Below are 23,663 nucleotides of genomic sequence, written 5' to 3'. Positions count from 1 at the left end.
ATTGACATAAAACAAATAACTACTTCACAACTTAGCTATTTGGTCAGAATACAGCAGGAGAAAACCATCATCATGGTTATGCTTCCAGAATAAAGTTTGCTTCAGCTGATTTAGTCTGATTTAAGTACCACGAATAGGCAACAAATTCCTAAAATAGATTTAAGAAATATGCAAATAATGAGCATTAGACATACTTACAAACTTTTCCATAACTTTAAAAACCTCCTGATTGGGCTGGGTATGTGGCCATCAAGAGGCAGAGCACATATCCTGTGGTGGGGGTAGTGGGGTTAGTCCCTGGGTTTGGTGTGTGCGTGTGTACCCTAGGAACCACTGGGTGCAGAGTGACCCCAAACACTGAAAGACAAGAAACTGGCCCCAAGAACATCACAAGGTCCCTGAGCCACGCAAATAACACAAAATAATGCCATACTTTGACTTTCTAAAGTTATCTTTCATCTATTTCTCTATTATTCCAAGCCCTTCCTTCATTTAACAAAATGAAAAATCCTAGAGGGGGTTGTTTTCTTCCCCTGCCTCTTTTTGGTTTGGGGCCACACCCAGAAGAGCACAGGGATTTTACTCCTGGCTCTGCACTCAGTGATCACTCCTGCCAGAATTTGGGGGACCCTAAGGTCCTGCATGAAATTTACATACAAGTGGTACAACATGGAAAGTATCATGCTAAGCGAAATGAGTCAGAAAGAGAGGGATAGACATAGAAAGACTGCATTCATCTGGGGGACATAAAGTAACAAAATATGAGATTAATACCCAAGAATAGCTGAGATCAGCACCAGGAGGATTACTCCATAGCTTAGAGGCCAGCCGGGCATTCTAGGGGAAAGGGCAGCTCAGATAGAGAAGGGAGCACCAAATAAAGTGTGTTTGGAGGACCCTCCCAGGAGGGGAGATGCATGTTGAAAGTAGACTATGGACTGAACATGTTTGCCACTCAAAGCCTCTTTTGCAGACCACAACACCCAAAAGGACAGAGAGAACACAAGGGATTGCCCTGCCACAGAGGCAGGGTGGGATGGGGGGGGGGGGGGTGGGAGGGATATTATCCATGGTTGTGGAAAATGGGCACTGGTGGAGGGATGGGTATCTGATCATTGTATAATCAAAACCCAAGCACAAAAAATTGTAAATCTAAAAAAAAATGAATGTGATCAAAACAGAGAGAAAGTTAAGTGGAAATCATCTGCCTCACAGGTATGGGGAGGGGTGGGGTGGGGGCGTATATTGGGCTTCTTGGTGGTGGAAAATATGTACTGGTGAAGGGACGGGTGTTTGATCACTGTATGACTGAGACTTAAACTTGAAAGTTTTGTAACTGTTCTCACGGTGATTCAACAAATAAATTAAAAAAAAAAAAAAGAAGAGCGACCTGGACCGGCTGCATGCAAGGTAAGTTCTTTACCTGTAGTACTATTGCTCCAACTCCTCCGGGGGATGAATTTTTATAGCAAGCAGTGCTGAATGGACAGCAATCTCAACAGAATTGTACTTCTATTATAGAACATCTCTCTTTAGAAACTCAGACAACTTGGGATACCTGGAAGAAGCATGTCTGAGAGAAGTGTGAAGACTTTGGGAATAAAAGGATGTGATAAAGGTTGTCGCATATCTGGTAGCAATATTCTCAGAGTTAAACATCCTTCAATTTTTTGTTATTTCTATTTATATCGATCTATTTCTCAGAAATGAAATGTTTGAAAACATCATTCTGATATACTTAGAAAGCACAATTTTTGTTTACAGAATATAATAAATATTATTTTGATTTCTTTGTAATAATGTTGGCTTAATATTTACTAAAAATATCCTGAATTTGTTACTGTATCCTGGTGTGTGTATCAATACTTGTTTTTCTTTCATAATTTCACTTGTCTTTTCCTTTCTTTTAAACCATTTCTGGGCTTTCATCATCTCTTGTACTTTTTCTTCTGTGCCATATTCTATACATTCATCATTATTTGCAGATGTCATGAGAAGATACATAAAAGATCCTGAAGAGTACGCTAAATCTTCCACGAATAATAAAAAACCACAGCAGAGTAGTAGGCTACAAAGTCAACAGACAGAAAACTGCCACATTACTATGCGCAAATAGTGACTAATAGGAATAGGCTAAAACAACTGTTCCACTCAAAATACTGTCCAAAAATGTCAAGAACTAAGGAATCAACCTAACAATGTAAGAGACCTATACCATGAAAACTCAAAAGCTACTTATGAATAAAATTGAAAAGAACCTCAGGATATGGAAAAATTTTCCTGTTTATAGAAAGAATCAATATTGTCAAAATGACCATCCTAAGTTATTATATAGCTTCAGTGCAATCCCCATCAAAATTTCAATGGCATTCCTCAAGGACTTCAAATGTGTATTAATAAAGTTTGTTTGGAATCATAAAATGCCATGAATAGCCAAAGTCATACTGAGAAACAAGAAGGGCTGGAGGGTTGGGGCAGATTATAATGAGAACACAAGTGGACCAAACATCTGCTCAATGATGCACAACCAAACCCCCTTTGGAAGCACCCTAGATGAACTAAGACCCGTATCATCCATGACACTGTCCTGTGTGAGGTCCCTGGCAGGAATGTGTAGGGATACCTCATGGCTGAGCCATTCCTGTGCTCACCAGGCCCAGGAGCTTCATGAGAACATGTGCAGCTTGAGACAGGCTGGCAGCAAAGCTTCCACTGATGCTCAGACCGAGAAGGCCACGGGCAAGAGCTGCTTCCGCAGGAACACCATTTCCAGCATATATGAACTCTCCAACAGCCCCTTCGGGAAAGACCATGGGGTGAGCTGCAGATGGGGTGAGCCCCAATAGGGCCCCCAGCCACCGATCGGCCAGGGGGAGGAGGGGAGCAGCTAGCTCTCCCTCTTCTACGAAGGCCTGGGACTGGGGAGGGCCTGAAGCAGCTCAGGGTGTTGGGGGGCTGGGGCTGCTTTCTGGCTGATCCACCACACTCCTACTAGAGAGACAGTAGGATTAATGATGGAAGGATCATGGAGGGGTGATGGAACTGTAACGGAGAGGTGATGAAGCAATGATGGAAAGGTAACGGTGCAGTGGTAAAACTACGATGGAGAGGTGATGAGTGGGTGATGGAAAGGTGGTGAAGGGTTAATGGTAATATGATGGAGGGGTGACAGAGCAGTGACGGAGGGCTGATTGAAAGGTGGTGGAGGGTATGAGAGGGTGATGGAGAGGTGGTGGAAGGTTGAGAGGGTGATGGAGAAGTGCTTATGGGTTAGGTGCTAGATTAGGATGACAAGCTCCTATTGATGCAGGCATGTAGGTTGAGGAAGCCCCCACACATACACACACGTGTTGACAATGAAATTTCTGGTGTTAAACCAGATGGAAATATTCCCAGAGGAATCACATGAAGACAAGTTGCAACAAGCAAAGGGTCTTTATTGCCTAGCTCGAGCTAGGGCCCCTGTCTGGCTCACCAACACAGCAGCAGATTCCTCAGGGCAAGCGGCCTTGAGTCAGAAAAGCACAGAGTTTTCATCTTCCAGCATTACATAACGGGGGGCTTTCTGCTGGCTATAGTCTAAGGGACTTTCCACTGCCTATTACTTGCTGATTGATTAGTACCAATCAATGGGTGCCCCTTTCTTCTAGTCTTTCCATGCCTGGCTGACCACTAGATTTCTTCTTTTTACTGATTAGCTGACACTGTCTGCAAGCATTGTAAATTTTGTTCATTCTGTTCCCTTTCCCAAGATTTGGTCTCAGGTACATGCCCAGATCAGCTGTCAGTTACATAATCTTAGAGAATAGCAAAAATTTTTACTAACAACTAAAATGGCTATACTTTGGTTCTAACACTGGGAAGGAAAGTTCTAAGGCTGACCTGCTTTGTGGATACAGAAAGCAAGACCTGGATAACATCTTCTCCAGCAACAGACCACGAGGAGACTGGATCCCTCCCTACGGAAATGGTCTGAAGGAAATTACTGGAGAACCCTCAATTCCTTCCTTTAATTTGATTGACCCTCAGCTAGCTCAGACCAGAAAAGGCTGCACCCATCCTCCAAGAGAAGATTCAGCAGGACCAAAGGTCAAGAAAAGGAGCTTCAAAAGGAGTTTCACCTAATTCTACCCACTTAGCAACAATGGACTCTTATCTAGGTAGACGGCCCACATGGGGACAGACTGCAAAAACCCTATAAAAGCCACCTTGAACAAAGAAAGGGTTCGCATATGCTGCCCGAGCCCATGTGCTGCTTGTACCTACGTGGCTGAGCAATGTGTCACCCACATCTCTCCTCTTGAGATGTGTACTTTCAAGCTTTCATGTCTAATGCTGGGATGTGTGTAGGGCTCTCTCCGCTCTTCGAGAAGCCCGGATTCTCTCTTGTGCATGTTACTCTGCACTATATCCCATTTTCTCTTCCTCCTCCCCTTCAAAACTTCCAAATAAAATGTTTCACTTCACTGCTCGTTTACTCCTAAAAGTCTTTTCTGCAAGGTGAGACAAGAGCCTAGTAACCCAGGGTCCCCGGTGGCAGAGGTGGATGGGAAGAAAGTGACTGTCTTTCTACTCCCTGCTTCACATAAGCCACCCTTGGGCCCACCAACATTCCTATTGTTTCAGGATCCCAACAAATACACAAATCTCACTTGAAAAATATCCTGGATTATGATCAAACAACACCAGAGACTTGATCTGAGTAAAAATGAAATTACCTCTGCTGCCCCTACAGCTCTCCTGCCCCTGCGTCTGGCTGTTCCTCGCCGGGGTGCCTTGGAGGGGAGCGGGTTGAGCTTTCCTCCCCGCCCCGACCAGGGCTCCGGCAGCCGAAGACCTCCAGGACCAGCCACCACCATGCCGAGACCTCTCTCCGCACACATGAAGGTACTGGCAGAGGGACAAAGCCATGCGGGTTCCGGGGCCGAGATCTCTAAGCCTACTCGGATTGGAGTCGAGCATCCTCCACCCAGATCCTCCAAATTCCAGTAGGCGGGGGTCACACCCACCACCTGGCCCCCTGGCACCGTGTAATCCCATCAGCGGCCAACACTCAGAGACTATAAAATCCAGCTCCCGGACATCTTCTCAGGACATCTTTTTATGACATCTTATTATCTCATTCCTACTTTGGACAAACTGGCAGCCTATCGAATGTAGCCTGCCCACAGGGCAGAGTCTGGCGAACTCCCCGTGGCGTACCAAATATGCCAAATACCAGTAACAATGATGGTTCTCATTCTCCTAAAGAGCCTTGAATATAATCTCAGGGCTAGGATGAAAGAGACGTTACTGGGGCCTGCTCGAGGCAATTGACGAATAACAGGATGATGAAATGAAAAATGAAATGACCCTACAGCTGACAAGCAAACTCCTTGTCAGCATATGTTGAAGAGGAGTGTGTGTGTGTGTGTGTGTGTGTGTGTGTGTGTGTGTGTGTCAGACATTAACGTCCAGACTTTGGGGCTGACTTCTGAAATGCGGTCTCAAATGCAAGCGGTACTAATCACCGTCTTGCCACATTGATAGATTTTAGTTACGTTCTTTAAAAGTGCAGTGACAGCTGTTGGCAGCCAGGAGAGCTCTTCATTCCGTTGGGCATCAGTGGGGGGGCTCTGGAGACAGGACTAATTGGACTTTCCCAGCTCCATCTAAATGCTCGCGGAGGCCGGAGAAATCCGCTGCAGAGTCGGAGAGGGAGCGTGAAGACGCCGAGAGCCTGCAGAGATGAGCGTAGTTATGCAGTTATCACCGGACCCGTCGGGACGTTCCCTGAAACCCTGGCTTAGGAGGGCGATGCCCCAAGCACTGGGTGCCGGAATTTCATACCCTGATGACACCTGGCACAGACAAGCATTAGAGCAAAACCCGTTAGCTGTACCCAATCAGGGCCCAGGCCCCGCCCCGCCCCGCCCCCGCTCTGTACTTAGTCAGGGCCCAGGCCCCGCCCCGTGTCCAATCAGAGCCCAGGCTCCCCCCTCACCTCGCCCCGGCCCTGCTCTGTGCCCAATCATGGCCAAGGCCCCGCCCCCGCCAGCCCTCATCCCGTAACCAGTTAGGGCCCAGGCCTCGCCCAGGCCCCGCTCTTTGCCCAATCATGGCCAAGGTCCCGCCTCCGCCCCGCCCCTGACCCCCTACCCAGTCAGGGTCCAGGCCCCGCCCTCGCCCTGTCCCCGACCGGTCCTGCTCTGTACCCAGTCAGGACCCAAGCCCCGCCCCCGCCGTGTCCAATCAGGGCCCAGGCCCCGCCCGCTCCTCGCCCCCGCCCCTGCTCTGTGCCCAATCATGGCCAAGGCCACGCCCCCGCCAGCCCCATCCCGTAACCAGTTAGGGCCCAGGCCCCGCCCTCGCCCCACTCTGTACCCAGTCAGGACCCAGGGCCCGCCCTCGCCCCGCCCCTGCCCCCAGCCGGCCCTGTTCTGTACCCAGTCAGGGCCCAGACCCTGCCCCCGCCCCGCCCACCGACGGCCAAGGTACCCAGTCAGAGTCCAGGGTCCGGCCCCGCCCCGCCCCGCCCCGCCCCGCCCCGGACGCCTCTTCCGGGCACTGTCCGTTTAGCGCCGTGAGCGCGACTGCGCGGAAGTGCCGCGAGATCCGGGCGCGAGCGGGCTTCCGGCGTCGTGCGCGTGGAGCAGGCGCCGCGGCGCGTCGGGACTCGGGGGGTGCGGGCGCCCGGCTCTCCGCGCCCGGCCCCAGGGCCCCGGAGCCGCGGTGTCGGATGGGGCCGCGCCCGCAGGTGAGGGTCCGGCAGCCCCGGGGCTCGTGCTGTGGGGAGGGCCTGAGCGGGCTCCTTGGGCCTCAGCTGGGCGCTGGGTCGTTTCGCCTGCAGCGGGGAGAACTCCAGATCCGACGGCGGGCAGGAACGCCCCGAAAACGGCTTCTTAGAGGATGGTCTGCTCGGACCCGAGAGGGTGGCGTTGTCTGAGGAGCGCTGTCTTTGGCATCCCGAAGCCAAGAGGACACCCCGAAGAGCCAGCGTGCGGGGCAGGGGCCAGGGGGTGGGGGGAAAGCCGTTTCAGAGCAGGGGCGGGCCCTGGGGCGGTCGAGTTCCGGGAATGAACTTGCCTCCGGGGCTCATCCTTGTCGCTCGGGCTCACCCTTGTCGCTCGGGTCCCGGGGTTGTCTGGCGCGGGTGGGTGTGGGCTTCGCCCCCACGCCCCTGGCGGCGAGCGCGTCCTGAAGCTGCAGGTCCTCGGGCCTCGCTGTTCGCTCCTGTCGGCGTGCCGCATCTGTGATCACATTAAATCCTGTGCAAAAACAGCTTTCCAGTCGTCTCTGAGATACGCGACCTCTTCGCTGTGCCCCAAACAGTAACAAGCCCCCCAGTTCGTTGTGAGGCGTTACTGACGCCCGCTCGAGCACATCGACGAACAGCGGGAGGACTGTGCTACAGTGCTGCGTGAGAATGATCAAGAACGGGAGGGTGTGAGACATTTAGAGGTTTACAAAGTACAGTATTATTATTATTATTGTTTGTTACCTGGTGTTTTTTGTTTTGGGGTCACACCTGGCCAGTGCTCAGGGCTGACTCCCGGCTCTGCTGTCAGGGGTTACTGCCTGTCAGACTCGGGGTACCATTTGGGGTGCTGGGGATCAAACCCAGGTTGGCCCTATGCAAGGCAAGCATTCTATCTGCTGTACCGTCTCTTTGGCCCCAGTAATCACTAGTCCTGTGTGAGCACGGTAGGGTCTGCTTAAGACAATCATAGGTCGTTGATTTTTGCAGTGTCTTCACAAAGTAGTATTTTTCTGCGAGGCCGTTTTAAAAAATTTATTTTGACCCTGTCAACCAACCACAGTCACTTTGGTCTGCTGTCAACAAGAATGGCAATTACCAGTATGACAGGCTTCTCCCTTCATATACTTCATCATTGACCTGATCCCCACATTGTTACACTTTCACTTGTGTCTTTTCAATTAGCTGTTCAGGTGGCTTCCTGGCCCTGTATTAGTCCCACTCTGTTTCTGTGTTTCAGAAACACCGTATGACCCTGAATGCAGATGTGTAGAGCCCGTAGGCCCCTGAGCACACCATCACTGGGCCCTATGTGTGCGGTTGGGTTTCTTCTCCCAACAAGAGAGGGACGGTTTTCACTGCAGTCCAATAAAGGTGATGCCTTCCGCTAGCAGAAATTGCAGCATGGCCAGCAGTGAGAAGCGCAGGTCAGTTAGGGACTGTTGTTGCTGCAGGAGGTTTATGTTCGTAATAGAGTCAGTAGCATTTGGTGAAACATGTGCCAAAGTAAGGGAGAAGCTGGCTGGGGGTGAATTACTTTTTAAGGCTGGAACAAGGTTGACAATGTTGTAGATGAATTACATATACTGTATAGTCCATGCATGTTAATGATATGAATTATTTGATTTGCATTGTCATAGTAGGGTTCTGAGTTAAAATAGCTGTCACTCACCCTATAGATAAAATGAAAGAAAATGCTTTAATTATCCAGGATTGTGTTTAAGCCACTCGCTCCTCTACCATGATTTCTTTATTGTAGACATTTATTTCTTTATTGGTTTTGGGGCACTCCTGGCAGTGCTCAGGATTTACTCTTGACTCTGGTCTCAGGGAGCATTCCTGTTACTGGTTAGGGAACCATATGCAGTGCTAGGGTCTAGAATTGTGTGGGCATGTTCTGATCATGTTGATTAGACTTGGCTTCTTGTGTGACGAAGGGAAGCTGTTGAATTAAAGATTTATGTGATGCTTCAGTCACTGGAGTATAATAGCCCATAGTTTAAAGGGTATGCATGCAGTTACTGATGTTCGAAAACAATGACTGCTTTTATGGCACAAGAGGATGAGAAACGATTGCTAATACATCAATGGGGTAGATGCTGGGGCAAGGGCCACCCTGTGTCCATGGCCTCTGAGGAGAGTGTGCACCGGAGGCCTGGTAGAGGAGGTGGTAAGGGACGAGTTGGGATGAGGTTTTGTTGCCCAGCAGATAAGGAAAATGTAGGAGCCAGTCTCTGAGAGCCTGTGTCTGCCAGCCCGCCAGTGGGTCTGGGCTGGAGTGTGATGGTGGCCCCCTCGATCAGGAAACCAAAGCTAGAAGCTTGATTACCCATAATCCTCAGACCTCCATTTCCCACAATGTTCAAGTGCAAATCACTTATATTTCAGGGAAATAAGGAGATTGGAACATTGTGAGTGAGAGTTGACATCTGGTACCTTTATGTTTGGATGTCCTTTAGAATGGTGGAATCTTTCAGTCGAGCCTCTCTTCCTATTTTTAATAGGTCAGTGCTGTGCTCGGCTGAACGTAGACTTCTGCTGCTATGAACACATGCAGTGCCCCAGCATGTGATGTTGATAAAAATGAGATACTTAAGTTCCCAGAGACAATAAGCGCCCTGCCAGCTGTGTCAGTCACTTCTTCCCTGGCTCATCTGCCCCCTACGAGGTGGTGCTGCCAGTCCTCTGGCGCTTTGGTGGAGGAGGCTGGCCTACCTGGAAGAAGTCTTCTTCAGGTATCAAATAAAGGTGGCTCGGAAGAGCAGAGTGAATCGCCTGGAAGGAGGAAAAGTTCCTGAGGACTGAGTACTCCAGAAAGAGGGTGAACTGGGAGGCGCTTCTTGTCTTCTGTTCGGAATAGATGGCCAGAATGCCTTGTGAGGATTTCTTAGATGCTTTCAAGATCAATACTCTTACTATCTTGTAGGCAAGCTCTTCACATATCCCGAGGTGGGCAGTGATGCTCGCTGAGTTTTTTCCATCACTGCAGTGGATTCCATCTGGTTTGTATTAGGATAGGTGTCAAGTTTTAAAAAAATAATATCACCTGTGTGCCCTCCCCACAAATTTTGTCTATTCTGTGTATGAATATCAGTGTTTTCATTTGGTCTCCCAGCTGATTTTTTAAAAAGCAATTCTATATTAAGATATTTTAGAATTTACATGGAACAGGTAAAGCCTACTTTTCCCCCTACACTTTATATAAACAGTGGTTTACAAAGTTGTTCATGATGATTTGTTACAAGCATTCAATATGTATTCAACAATTCCATCAGCATTACACCTTCCTTCCACCACTGTCTCCAATTTTCCCAAAAAGCCCTTAAGCCTGCCCCCATAGTGGGCCCTCAGTTATTTATTTTATATTGCTTTTTATCAATAACTTTGCTAACAGCGTGATCAAAAAATGTTTCCTTAGAAGAAAATTAGTGTAAATTGTTGTTTATCACCGTGGAGACATTAAGTCATTGTATGAGGGATTATTACGATGTTGTTATAGGTTAATTCTTATGTGCTGATATTTTGTTGAGATTGCTTGTCTTGAACATTACATCCCATCCAATCTGGTGTGCTACTCCTGGGTTATTAGTGTTGTAGAGATTGAGATGTCATGTGGCTTTGGACACATGCTCAAGAAGTCCAGAATTTTTAAGGGTGTTTTACATCTGGAGTTAAATTTATAACTGGGTGGTGGCTTTGGGTTGTGGGCATTCATGCCAGGACTTTTGAAAGTACTGGGAAGTAGGAGGAGCCCATTCCAACTCTGAGAAAAGCCTGGAGATTGTAGTCACAAACCCCACATACTGGTTTTTTTTAGCAGATTAATTTCTGAGTGAGGCTCAGTCCTGACCTGAGGCAGTGGAATCCGTCTGGGGGCATGGTGGCGATTTTGGAATTTGGGAGCTGTTGGCTACCTGGGCTTTGTTTGGGTGGACCCTGGGCTAACTGACCCCCTCTGGGGTGTGTCCCAGCTGATTTTAGCAAGACTGACACAGGAAGCTCATGGCCTTCGAAGTAATTTATTGGTTGAGTTCATTCAGCTTTTGGTCCAGTGGGAGTTAGCTGAGTTTGCTTTGTGTGAGTTTATTAGGGAGGTCATTGGAGCCCACATTCTTTAAAAGAGAATTCCTGGAAATATATGGCAGGAGACAGTATGTGAATGTAGGAAGTGAGAGCTGTTTTATTTCCATGTGAAATCTTATTTCTGAACCACTCTAGGATCTTTTAGCTTTTCCAGCTGCCTCTGAGTGTGAGTGGCAGAGCAGGCAAAGAGGATGTGTTGACACGTACTGGGGGACTCGAAGCTAATTCTTGAAGATAATATCATCTGAGTGGGGAATCAACCAGATGAGGAGTAGGAAGGACTGGAGGTGTTCATTCCGCGGTTGGGCCTTCTCCCTTCCTTCTGAAATACAGTTGATTTCTACCATTTGTTTCTTTACTTCTGATGTTCCTACCAAGTGAGTATATTTGAACCTCTTTTCCAGTGATTTATAAAGTCAGCCTTTTTTATTTTCAGGGGTGGTGTTGGTCCAGGAGTAAGTCCTGTGGTACTTAGGCCTTGCTCCTACTTCTCTGCTTGGAGATTATTCCTGACAGGGCTCAGGGGACCACTTACAGTGCGGGGGGATTAAACCTGGGTGGGCTGCATGCATGGCAAGTGCCCTACCTATTCTGTCCTCAAAGTCCGCCTTCTTGGTTCCACTTGGGGACCACACCTTGCAATGCTTCTTGACTACTCTGGTGCTGGGGACCAAACTGGGCCTCCCACATGCAACACATGTACAGGTCAGTTGAAAAAAGTCACGTAGATAATAATGATTTACAAGACCACAAATAATTACATGATTTCAGGATGCAGGCTTTCAGGACAGGACTGATGAGCACAGATTTGTGGTCAGAGTCCAGTGGTTTGTCTTCTGTGAACATTCTCTTTCCTTACTGTTTCTTAATAGACCATCATGAGGGAGATCATCTGGTTTGTCTTTTTCTCTCTTTGACTTACTTTGCTCAATTGTTGCTGTGATTTTTCTCTTTGATTTTTCTCTTTTTAGTTATAGGCGTTCTCTTTTGCATATAGAGTTGCAGCGTAGTGTACATACAGAAATGCAATAGTCATGCATATGGCCACTTTTCCTTGTTTATTTTCTGTCTGCTTATCCGTTCACTGGTGAGAATAAGTTTCTAAAAGTCAACTCAGGGGCTAGAGAGATAGTGCAGCAGGTAGGGCACTTGCCTTGCAAGCATCTGGCCTGGGTTTAATCCCCAGCATCCCATGTGGTTCCTCAAACCCCATCAGGAGTAATTCCAGAGTGCAAAGCCAGGAGTAACCCCTGAGCACACCAAACATGGTCCCCACCCCTCCAGGAAGGTCTTCTCAGTTTATGTGTTGCTGGTTATATCTCTTCACATTTGAATTAATAGTCCTTTTTATATGTATTTGTATATAATGTCCTACTCTGCCTTTTGATTGGCAAGTTTCGGCCACTGACATTTAGTTAAATATAGGTTTAAATATTACCATTTTCAGTATGTATTTGAGGTTTTAGTAAAGTCTATTTTCCTTCTGCCCACGATTCTCCATACATTCATACCTGCCTTTTGGTGGTGATTTTAATTTCCGTCTTCTCTTTTTGGAAATGACTGTGAGGTTTCTATGCTATGATTTTAAGCTTATGCTTCATTTTACATGGGAAGCAAGTGAGTTCGTGGGTCATTCTTCGTTCTCTTGGGTGTCGACATCCAGAGCAGCAGTTCTGGTCCCATGTTTGGGTGTCGCATGAAATTCTAGTGTGCTCATTCTGGGTATCTCCTTTCTTGGTTTGTAAAAGTTCTCAACACATATTCCAAATCATCATCATCATCATCATCTTTTCTCTAATAATAGTAATTATCTTCTGTCGCTGTTCCTGAGAGGCGGTGACCCGAGGTCCCTAGGTGCATTCAGGGCTAATCACCATCTCCTCAGGCAGGTGACAGTGACAGAATAATGAAGGAACGGAGGCCACCAGGCTGGTTGGTAATCAGTGGCCGCTTATTCAGGTCTCACAGTGTTAGTTATTGAGAAATCATGAAGGGTTAGGGGTAGCAGTTACACAAAGATGAGGTTGAATATTATCATAAACAATTAACAGATAAAAGTTTCTTCCTTCAGGGGAAGTTCTTCTAGGAGGACCACCCAAAGACAGAATCTCATCTCAGTGCTCAGCACTCTAGAGTCCTGCTAGGAAATCTGCTCAGGAATTCCACCTAAGGGCGTATTGCTTTCTCCTTTCTTTAGCCAGTATCCATTTAAACAATCCTCTTAAATTTACTTCTTAATAGCATTTATAGTCATTTTGTATGGACACAGTAAGAGATATAGTAAGCTCAAAGGGTGGCTCTTCCTGGGGATGTCTTGCCATATATCCCAGACTACAGTCCTCAGCCAAGTTAGTCTTTCCTAACCCAGCAGAGTCCTTATTTAAGAGTTACTTCTTTTTGCATCATGACAGAGTTTGTTCCATGACCGTGCTTTTAACATACTTTATGGCACTTCACCTGTCCCTTTTCAATGCCAGCATAGCTTATGACTTGCCCTGGGTCCATCCAGGTCCCTCACCAGGACCCTCCTTCTGGAATCTTAGGAACTAAAGGCAACTGAGTCTTAAATAAATATGAAGGATGCCCAGGAGTAAATATTATTTGGAGTCAATTAACTCCCAGGTTACAAAAGCATAGCACTGTCTTCCTGTGTCTATACAAAAAGGACCTTGCTCTAAAATAAATTATGCAAAGGACATAAAGGAAAGAGAAAAGCAGTATTTCACGTACATATACAAAATCCAGAACCCTCAGAATAATCTGACTTTACAAATTACAGGGTCTCATTTGGGGATATTAGTGATTAACAGATAGGGGAAGAAGAGTACAAAGGAGAGATTAAAGATAAAAACAGGATTGAGAATAGTGCCTGATGGAATTGGATGTGCCTCGGGAGCACTGTGTGGGAGTAACTAAACCTAAGCTCCCTGTGGGGGAGGGGAAAGGACAAACCAATGTTATTTCTAAAAGTGCTTAGAACTGTTATCCAACAATCTTCCTTTTTCTCTTTAAAAAATTTTTTTCAAACAATTTTATTGAAATGTGCCGAGTTCATGGGCAGCACAAATGTATGAACAGGGAGGTAAAACTCAGATGTACAGTAATTCCCCAAAAGTAAAGGTTAATCTTGGGAGATATCAGTTCTCCTCCTTTCCCCCTCCAGATTTTAAGCATTTCCATTATCATTAAAAACCTGTACTCACCTAGCACTGAAATAAAGGAATAAGGAACTTTTACAAAAAGGAAGAAAACAAAAGCTTACAGGAAAAGCACTGTTTCCTGCTCAGATGGGACTTGTTCCTAGGCACCCAGTTAGGTGCCTAGGATGCCTCGTGGTGGAGACACAGAGTTTATGAATGTTTGGGTGTGGGCCATTTGGGTTTTCCACTGGCTGATGGCTCAGGAAGTCCAACATTTCCAGGGCATCGCTCTCATCCATCCAGCAGCCCAGAGTTGCTGCATTCTCTTTTGCCGGATTCTCCTCCCAGCTCACTGCAGATCTCTGGTTCTTGTCAGTCACCCCAAGGGGACACTGAAGAGGTGCAGCACATCGCTGGGTGCTGGATCAGTTCTTGGCTGCCTGCTCTGGAGTGAAGAACCCAAGGTGTCTGGACTTGCTGAAGCCTTTGTGAGGGCAGGAATCATCTTCCAGCCTGTACGACTGGCCACACACTGTGGCAGGCTGCTTGGAGATTCAGACATTCAATTTATGGCTGCACATGTAATTGTTGTCAGGGTGGGTGGTTGTCTGGCTGCTATGGCAGCCTCAGGCCTGCTTTTCATGAATTTGACCTCCACATTGCCACACTAGCAGAAGACCTTAAAGACTTGATCACAGTTTCTCTCAGACTGATCACAGTTTCTCTCAGACTGATCATGCAGTAAACCATGAACACAGGGCTGTTGCATAAGCGCCATATTTAGGGGGTGTGGAGGGTGGTCAGCGCCAGGTTCCACCCTTCATATTGCGGTGGGAACCGCTAGTCCTCCTAAGAATGCCTATGGGCCCTCCATATTCTCAAAGGGCTCTACCGGGAGAGGGAGCTGTCTTCTGTGTTAGGGTTGCTTCCTGGGTCACCTTGTCCACTGAGGTTGGGATCAGTGTAGCCCCAACTATCCTGATAGCTCTTGAACAAGTTGAAGTGTTCCAACATGGTCTACTTGAGCTTGAGTCCGACAGCCTGATTGGTGTCTGCCCCATTGACGAGAACTTGGTTCCAGGGCACTGCACGGGCTCAGACTGCCCTGTGGCCTGGACTCCTTCCTTCAGAGAATGACAGTTCTCTGGGCCACAGGGCCACAACAGTATATCAAACACCTTCAAATGGAATAGATGGGGTTCAAGATGGGAAAGAGAAGCACACTGGAGAACCCTAGGAGTCATCTGGGTGCCCAGGACAGAGATCTGACTGGGCGGCAGCCAGCAATGTTCGTCTGGTTGTTCACTGGGCAGTTCACAGCATTGTGAGCCCCCAACATAACATCTTCATGCCCCCAAAACATGTCTCTGGGTGTCACTACCACAGAGCCGATGGCTGCAGATTCCTCCAGACCTCTACCAGGTCAGCTTCTACCACACCATCATTCGGGCCCCTGACATGGTCACTTGGGGAGGTGGGAGTTGTGCAAGTCATCATAGTTCTCACTGCCTCCACTGCTTGCCGCCACCAGCATGTTTGTTGCCTGGTCACTGGCACTGTCCCCTTGAGCTGCTTAGGACTCAAGTGCCCTCACTCTGCCACCCCACTGTTGTTTTCCACCGTCACCCTCAGCCACCTCCTTTGCTCCAGCCACTGATGCAGCTTCTCTCTCCTTTCTCTTCTGAGCCTGCTCTGATGTGAATGTAGCTCTGTGATGATCTGTTCAGCTTTGGGGGTATCTTCGGGTTTAGAAACTTGTCATGGGGGCTGGAGTGATAGTACAGTGGGGTAGGTGTTTGCCTTGCATGCAGCAGACCCGGGTTTGATCCCTAGCATCCAGTATGGTCCCCTGAGCACCTCCAGGAGTAATTCTGAGTGTAGAGCCAGGAGTAACCCCTGAGCATTTCTGGGTGTGACCCCTACTCCCACCCCCCAAAAAAAGAAATTAAAAAAAACTTGTCATGGACTTGTCTACTCTAGAGAAGCCCATGTTCTTGAACACCCCTCCTTGCTTTTCTCCCTCTTTCCCTCTCTCTCTCTCTCTCTCTCTCTCTCTCTTTCTCTCTCCCCCCTCCTTTTTCTCTTATCACCCTTATCTAAAAGATTTCTTTCAATAAAAACTACTTAGAGCTGGAGAGATAGTGTAGTGGGTAGGGCACTAGCCTTGCTTGCATATTACCTGAGCACTGCCAGGTGTGACCTTACAATAATCCCACATTTTGGTGGTGGAGAATGTGTACTGTGGAGGGATGGGTGTTCAATCATTGTATGACTGAAACTCAAATATGAAAGCTTTGTTAACTGTATCTCATGGTGATTCAATTAAAAAAATCCCAAAATAAAAAGATTTGTGTCATGAACAGGGAGATAGCTCAGGGGCCCGAAGGAACCTGGTTCTGGTCCCTCATGCCTCACGCCTCCTTCACCAGAAATAATAAGAGTAATTTGGGGGTCCCCGAGCACCCTGGGGTGAACTAGGTGCACTCCAGCACTGCTGAGTCTATGCTGCAGTTTGAGCCATGTGGGCTGATTGCTGACATTCACTGTGCCTCAGACCCTTTCCATTTTTGATGGTTCTGCCTTATTTTGAGGTCACAGATTTCTGATGTGTTATTTTGTTTTTGGTGGTTTGGTGCTGTGGCTCAGTCATGTTAGATTTTCCCACATATTAGCTCTTTCGAGCTTTCTTTCATGATTTTTTGTTTCATTGAGCATCATTGGTATTGTGGCATATAAAGGAAATTGTGGTCTATAAAACCAGGAAGTTGGCTTGGCTCCAATAATGTCCTTGAGATTATTCTCTGGCTCTGATCTTCATCCATCAGAATGGAGAGCCTGTCTGAATTGTTTGGTGCTTTGGGAAGATCTGAGACAAGGTCATGGAGGGGACTTGGCGTCCAGGGTGGCAGTCAGTGGCCTCTGGGATTCCTGGTTGTCTAGCAGTGATTGTGTCACTAAGGTCACGTAGGATCTTGCTGGGACTCTAGAGTCTGGAGGCAGCTGTGTTGTCTCTATCAAGGGGGCCTGGCAGTGGCTCTGGGCATAAGCAAATCTAGCACCTGCAAGTCTCCAAGGAACACGGCAACAGCTACAGCACTGAGATGACACCCACTGAAATGAAATGGTGCATGGTCACAGGCGCTTGGTCCAGCTTGGGGCAGCAAACACAGCCTGGGTTGCAAGCAAAGGTTTAGTATTGTGGGCACTGGGGCTATGTGTGTTCCAGTTTTCAGTAGACCAGGTCAACCGTCAGGAGTGTGTGCTCACAAGAACACAGGGCCTACCTCCTTGTTGAGCCCAAATATACCCTATAGAGTGCTGTTTCACAAGTGCCTGATAGCTAGAAGGTCACCACAGCTGCACAGATTGGGCAGTGCCTAGGGAAGCTGTCCCAGAGTCTGTCCTCCTTGAGTAGAGACCACGACCTCAAGTGTCAAGCATGCCCCTGGGGCTCCCATGCTAGAGACCTGATAAATCTTCTTTTCAATTTTAGAAACCATTGACATTCAGGGATGTGGCTATAGAGTTCTCTCTGGAGGAGTGGGAATGCCTGGACCAGTCCCAGCAAGATTTGTACAGGGATGTGATGTTAGAGAACTATGGACACCTGGTTTCCTTGGGTGAGGAAAACTTTCTTCCAGAATCCCTAATTCCACCCTTCTACTACTCTTAATCTGTGGACAGTTTCTGGGTGCTTCTTTATGTATTAAAATAGGTCCTTGCTTTAGAGTAAACAATCGGGGGTTGTGGGTACAGAAGAGAAAGCTTTCGTAAGTGCCATGGTGAATTGGATTTTTCCCTTAGTGGCGATTTTAGGAAATCCATGACATGTAAGCATTGATCTCCGTAACTCAAATACAGATTACAACTTTTTCTTTTGATTCAGTGGTACTTGAGAGTGAAACTCAGAACTCAATATTGTAAATACAAATGTAGTAAAGGTACACTCAGAAAAAAAACTGTATCTTGGTAAATACGTTTCTAAAATATACCATATTCTCTCATCTGTTCTGGCACCTCAGTATATTGAAATGTAAGAACCTGAAAGTAAAATAATTCCCTTTTCTGGGAGCCAGAGCAATATGTCCAGGGAATACGGTGCCTGCCATGCATTTGGCTGACCTCTGCTCCATCCCCAGAAAACATGGTCCCCTGGTACCGCCAGGACTGGCCCCCCCTCCCTACACACACACACACACACACACACACACACACACACACACACACACAAAGTTTAGTTCCTCAGCTCTGCTGGATGTGGCCCCGGAAACCTCAAAATAGAGAAATGCACATAAAAACAATTTTCCCTTTTCTAATAAACAGGTCTCAGTGTATCTAAGCCATACCTGATCACCTTACTGGAACAAAATCAGGAGCCCTGGAACTCTCAGAGAGAGAAGGTGGCCAGACACCCAGGTAGGTGGGACTGAGTAAAGCACTATGTGACAGACCAAGGTGGAACAGGAAACCAGAACTTTGAAGTACAGTTCGGAATTTCCTCAGTGGAAGAGCTTTGTGAAATTCCGAATTTCTCCTCAGTTACTGATCTTGCTGAGACTTTAGGGTTCCTGAGCAGCCTCTCTTCTCCTCCCATCATGTCCGGACCCTCCTTGCTCCAGTGACCTTCTGTTACATCCCAGTGAGGATCGAAGTTCTCTCTTGAACGCCTGTTCTCCATGACCTATCTGCTTACCCGTTGCCTTTGAGGCTTGAGAAGATGTGTCCATTCTAATGGATTATGCACCAAGGTGTTTCCGGGGCTGTTCTCGCACGACCTCAGAATGTGGGAAGGGAATGGTGGAGATAGAGGTTTGGTGCAGAAATCCCTAAAACACTGGAGGTGAACCCACATATTCATCACCATAGAATTTCCAGTTCTATGTGTACTTTAAATTGATTCCATTTTATTCATTTATATATATATATATAGGGGAGTAGGGCGTGGGCCATGCTGTGCTCAGGGCTTCCTTCTGACTCTGCTCAGGGATCACTCCTGGCAGTGCTTGGGGACTGTATGTGGTGCTGAGGTGGGGGAGTTGAGTGCCAGGCTAGTGGGTGTCTGGACCTTGGTTGTCTGTATGCAGGGAAGCACTGTAGCCCCTGTACAATTCTCCCAGCCCCAGTTCTATGAAGACTAAACATGTCTCCACAGTGCCAGGTTTAGTGGTTTCGTAATAGTATAAAGCATCTCATTAAATGAGAAAATACAAACTGTGTGTCTTAAAATCTTGTCATTTATATATACTAATGCTATATATGTAGTTTTGCTTTGGGGGGGGGGCCACGCTTGGCAGTGCTCAGGGCTTACTCCTGGCTCTGTGCTCAGGATCACTCCTGGTGGGCTTGGAGGACCATATAGGTTGTTGGGGATCACACTCTGGTTGGCCACGTGAAAGGAAAGCAAGTATCTTGCTCATTGCACTAACAGTAAAGATTTTAAATTTTATGCTGCTACTTCTTAAAGGGTAAAGGAGTTAAATATTTCTTCACCTCTTTTGGTTGACTAAAAATGAACTCTAAGGTGATGGACGTCGAGGGTTTTTTCTGGGCAGTACAATGTGAGAGTCCCAAGATGCGGTGCTCCGAGAGCCCTTTGGGATTAGCCAGAGCAGTCTGTTGGTGTTTGGAGGCCTTCCTGGGTGATTTTGTGATACCAAGACCCAACTGGGGTCAGCCATCTATAAGGCACATGCCTTAACCCCCATAAATCTTTCTTTTATCTATAATATCATTCATAGAATTTTCTTGACGAATAGTTTTATGTATTTTTGCTTGAAATTTTTTTGTTATATTTAAAATAATATCCACTTTTCCCTACAAAGTTGTTGCTGAGCACCTTGTTGATAATATTACAGACACTTTCTTTCATGAGATTAATTGCATTTCTATTATTTCATTCTCCTTTTTGCTTGTGTCTGTTTTGACATACTCACTTTCAATCCATTGCATTTTTAAATATATATATATTTATTTCTTTACATGTGAGATGCTTAATCAAACCATTTGAGTTTTCTTTTTCCTATTTTTCTTGCCTCTTTATGTAGGTATTTATTTATTATATGTATAACTATATATGTTGCCCTACTTTTTGTGTCTTTGATCTTTTTTGGTGTTTTTCAAATTTCCCCTGTAGTTGTTTTACTCCACTAACTGCTTGTATTATCCTCACATTTTCTACTTCTGCTTTCTCTTATCATTTACCCTTTGTAAAATTTTAAAAAATCATTTATTCTTCATCACCCTGTTTTTATTTTATAATTTTTATATTTTCTGTTTCACTAATAATCTTATACTAACCATGCATAATTCTTTTATTTTTGTTCACATCATCTTTATTTTCACCTCATTCAAAATCTTCAAAATAATCTTCAGATATTTGTCATGTCATGTGTTTATGGTTCTATGTGTTGTAATTGTAATAATGAGTGTTTTTTTCCATTTAGCCATGATGTTATGTTTCTTTGTAAGAGTTTTATATTTATTTCCAACTGTTGAATCTGCCCTTGCCCACATGTGAAGTGGGTGGGCAGAGGTTGAATCTGCCTGGGTCTACTACCAGCTGTAGATCCAGTATCGTGTTTGTTTTTGAACTTTTATGAACACTTGAGAATTTTAAGAGCAGACCTGTTTTCCACTCCCAAGCCTTCTTTTATAGTACAGCAATGGCAGTCAATATTCTGTGTCCTCACAATGCATTTCAGGAATGTTTCTGTATTTCAGAGGTTAGGTACTGACCAGTATCCTTTTTCTGAGCAGAGACTTACCTCCTTGTTGGCTTGTTTTAGCACTGCACAGTCTCTAGTGTTTGAAGAAAGGCTCAGTATTAATCTCAGTGGCTATACATCTGTGATATATTTTCATCTTTTATATTGATGTTTGTCATGCAAAATAGATCTGAGTCTGTTAATTAAGTGCCCAGAAATTCAGGTCCCTGAACACAAAAACCACTCTAACTTTTTGTCCTGAAAGAAAACTAAATTGTGCATTCTCTTTTTCTTTTCTTTTCTTTTTTTTTTTTTTTTTGGTGGGGAGGGATTTGGGTCACACTTGGCGATACTCAGGGTTTACTCCTGACTCTGGGTTCAGGAATTGCTCCTGGAGGTGATCCGGGGACCATATGGGATGCTGGAAATCAAATAAATCTGGTACGGTTGTAAGGCAAGCACCCTGCCCTGGGTTAGACATTTTCTCACAGTTGTGCAGTGGTGTTGTAGGGAAGAGTGAGCAGGTATAAGTAAGGGGCAAACGTGGCACATTTTCCCCCTACTCTGTTTCATTCAGTTCTTCCCTAAAGTTTTTCTCTCCTAGCTGGCATCTAGTCATTTCACAATGTTTTTTCAGTAATTGTTAATGTGATGTCTCTCAGAAGCGTGGAATTTTATTGTTGTAGTAAACTATACTGCTCTCAGTACTTAACTTTTTCCCCTTGTCTTTGCTTTTTCTTTTTCTGAGTTTTGGGCCACAGCTGGCTCTTACTCAGGGATCACTCCTGGTGGGGCTTAGGGGATCATATGTGGTGCTGGTGATCAGGCCCAGGTTGGCTGTATACATGTAGCGAGATGCTCTCCCACTTTATAATCAATCTGGCCCCAGTATTTAGTTCTACATGTGATTTCACAGCTTATGAAGCAATAGTGTTGTGAGTGACACAGTCTGATGTTTTTCTGTTTTGTTTCCATAGGTATTTCTTACAACACCCAGAGCCTGTCTGACACTGACAGTTCACTCCCCAAAGGACTATTGAGAAAATTTGGAAGTCCTAAAAACTTATGCTTAGTGAAAGACTGGAAATGTGAAGTGGGTAATGAATGGCAAATTGGACGTTATGATGGACATAACAAAATTGGGACAGTTACCACCAGAAATGATTCAGTATATAATTCCTCTTGGAAAGAACCAGATGTAAGTGCAGTTGTTTCAGTAGAGAAATCTGTTTCTGTAAACAAAAACCCTGATGACTCTTTTAAACATTCATGTTTTCTGAAAAAAAAATTGGAATGTCTGCAAAGTCAGCTGGTGCATTCTGTGTATAAGCATTCAAACTATCATAAATACGGGATTGCATTAAACATTAATTATGATGTTTCTGAGCATCATAATTCCAGAAATGAAGAAAAAACTTTTATGTATGATCAAATTGGAAAATCTTCAAAATTTATTCTACATCAAAATATAAATCAAAGAGTTTATACTAGAGAGAAACCTTATAAATGCAAACACTGTGGAAAAACCTTTCACCAGAGATCACATCTCAATCAGCATCTGAGATTTCATATTGGAGTTAAGTCTCACCAATGCAAAGAAGCTAGCAAAGCCTTTATATCCTGTTTTCAACTTTCTGTGCATCAGAGAATACATACTGGAGAGAAAAGTTGCAGAACTGAAGAATGTGGGAAACCCTTTCATTGGCATTCACACCTGACTCAGCACCAGAAAACCCATTCTGGGGAGAAAATTTACAAATGTGAACAATGTGGCAAAGCCTTTAATCAGCACTCATATTTGACTCAGCACTGGAGAACTCATTCCGGGGAGAAACCTTGCAGATGTGAAGAATGTGGCAAAGCTTTTAAACGCCATTCATCACTTATTCAACATCAGAGAATTCACTCTGGGGAGAAACCTTACAAGTGTGAAGAATGTGGCAAAGCCTTTAATCATTCAGATATTACTCGACATAAGAGAATTCATTCTGGGGAGAAACCTTACAAATGTGAAGAGTGTGGGAAAGCCTTCAATCAGCATTCACACCTGACACAGCACCAGAGAATTCATTCTGGGGAGAAGCTTTACAAATGTGAGGAATGTGGCAAAGCCTTCAATCAACGGTCCCATGTTACTCAGCACCAGAGGATTCATTCAGGGGAGAAACCTTACAAATGTGAGGAATGTGGCAAAGCCTTTAATCAGTATTCAAATTATATGCAGCATCAGAGAATTCATTCTGGGGAGAAACTTTACAAATGTGAAGAATGTGGCAAGGCCTTTAATCAGCATTCGTCTCTTACTCGACATCAAAGAATTCATCTAGGGGAGAAACCATACAAATGTGAAGAATGTGGGAAAGCTTTTAATCAAAGTTCGGATCTGACTCGACATCAGAGAATTCATTCTGGGGAGAAACCTTACAAATGTGAAGAGTGTGGCAAAGCCTTCAATCAGCATTCACACCTGACTCAGCACCAGAGAATTCATTTAGGCGAGAAGCCTTATAAATGTGAAGAATGTGGCAAAGCCTTCAATCAAAGCTCAGATCTGAACCGACATCAGAGAATTCATTCTGGTCAGAAACCTTACAAATGAAAAGAAAGAGGCAAAACCTTCATTTGACATTCACATGTTAACTGAGATAATTGATTCTAGTGAGGACCCCAGGCTGGAGCGATAGCACAGCGGTAGGGCGTTTGCCTTACAAGCGGCCAACATGGCCGACCCGAGTTCGATTCCTCCGCCCCTCTCGGAGAGCCCGGCAAGCTACCGAGAGTATTCGATATGCCAAACACAGTAACAACAAAGTCTCCAATGGAGACGTTACTGGGCCCGCTCGAGCAAATCGACGATCAACGGGAGGGCCTTTACCTTTACCTTTAGTGAGGACCCTAATAAACAGAGAATGTTATAAAGCTGTTGACCATATTTACAGCCTTAAATCAATACACAGAGAGAATCCCTCCTAATGTATGGAGGATGAATGACTTTTATGA

At 45.7% G+C, this 23,663-nt stretch overlaps 1 protein-coding gene and 1 pseudogene across 1 annotated transcript; both read left to right on the top strand.

The window, feature by feature from the left end:
* Positions 1 to 6,661: 6,661 nt before the first annotated feature.
* LOC130023403 (zinc finger protein 678-like) lies at positions 6,662 to 23,289 on the top strand (annotated as a pseudogene).
* On the top strand, positions 6,699 to 18,389 carry LOC130023643 (zinc finger protein 679-like). Its single transcript, XM_056114217.1, has 3 exons — positions 6,699 to 6,736; positions 17,453 to 17,579; positions 18,283 to 18,389. The coding sequence occupies exons 1-3, from the start codon at positions 6,719 to 6,721 to the stop codon at positions 18,387 to 18,389; spliced, it is 252 nt and encodes an 83-aa protein (XP_055970192.1). The 5' UTR covers positions 6,699 to 6,718.
* Positions 23,290 to 23,663: the final 374 nt, after the last annotated feature.

The sequence above is a fragment of the Sorex fumeus genome, unplaced genomic scaffold, assembly GCF_029834395.1.
Source record: "Sorex fumeus unplaced genomic scaffold, SorFum_2.1 ptg000024l, whole genome shotgun sequence".
Classification (NCBI taxonomy): Eukaryota; Metazoa; Chordata; class Mammalia; order Eulipotyphla; family Soricidae; genus Sorex; species Sorex fumeus.
Note: the sequence above shows the minus strand (reverse complement) of the source record. Positions and strands in the feature narration are given on the sequence as shown.

Bases quoted from the DNA above. Each gene is read 5' to 3' on its own strand.
- LOC130023643 (XM_056114217.1), top strand. The intron at 17,580-18,282 runs GTGAGGAAAACT...TCTAATAAACAG, and splicing joins TGGACACCTGGTTTCCTTGG to GTCTCAGTGTATCTAAGCCA.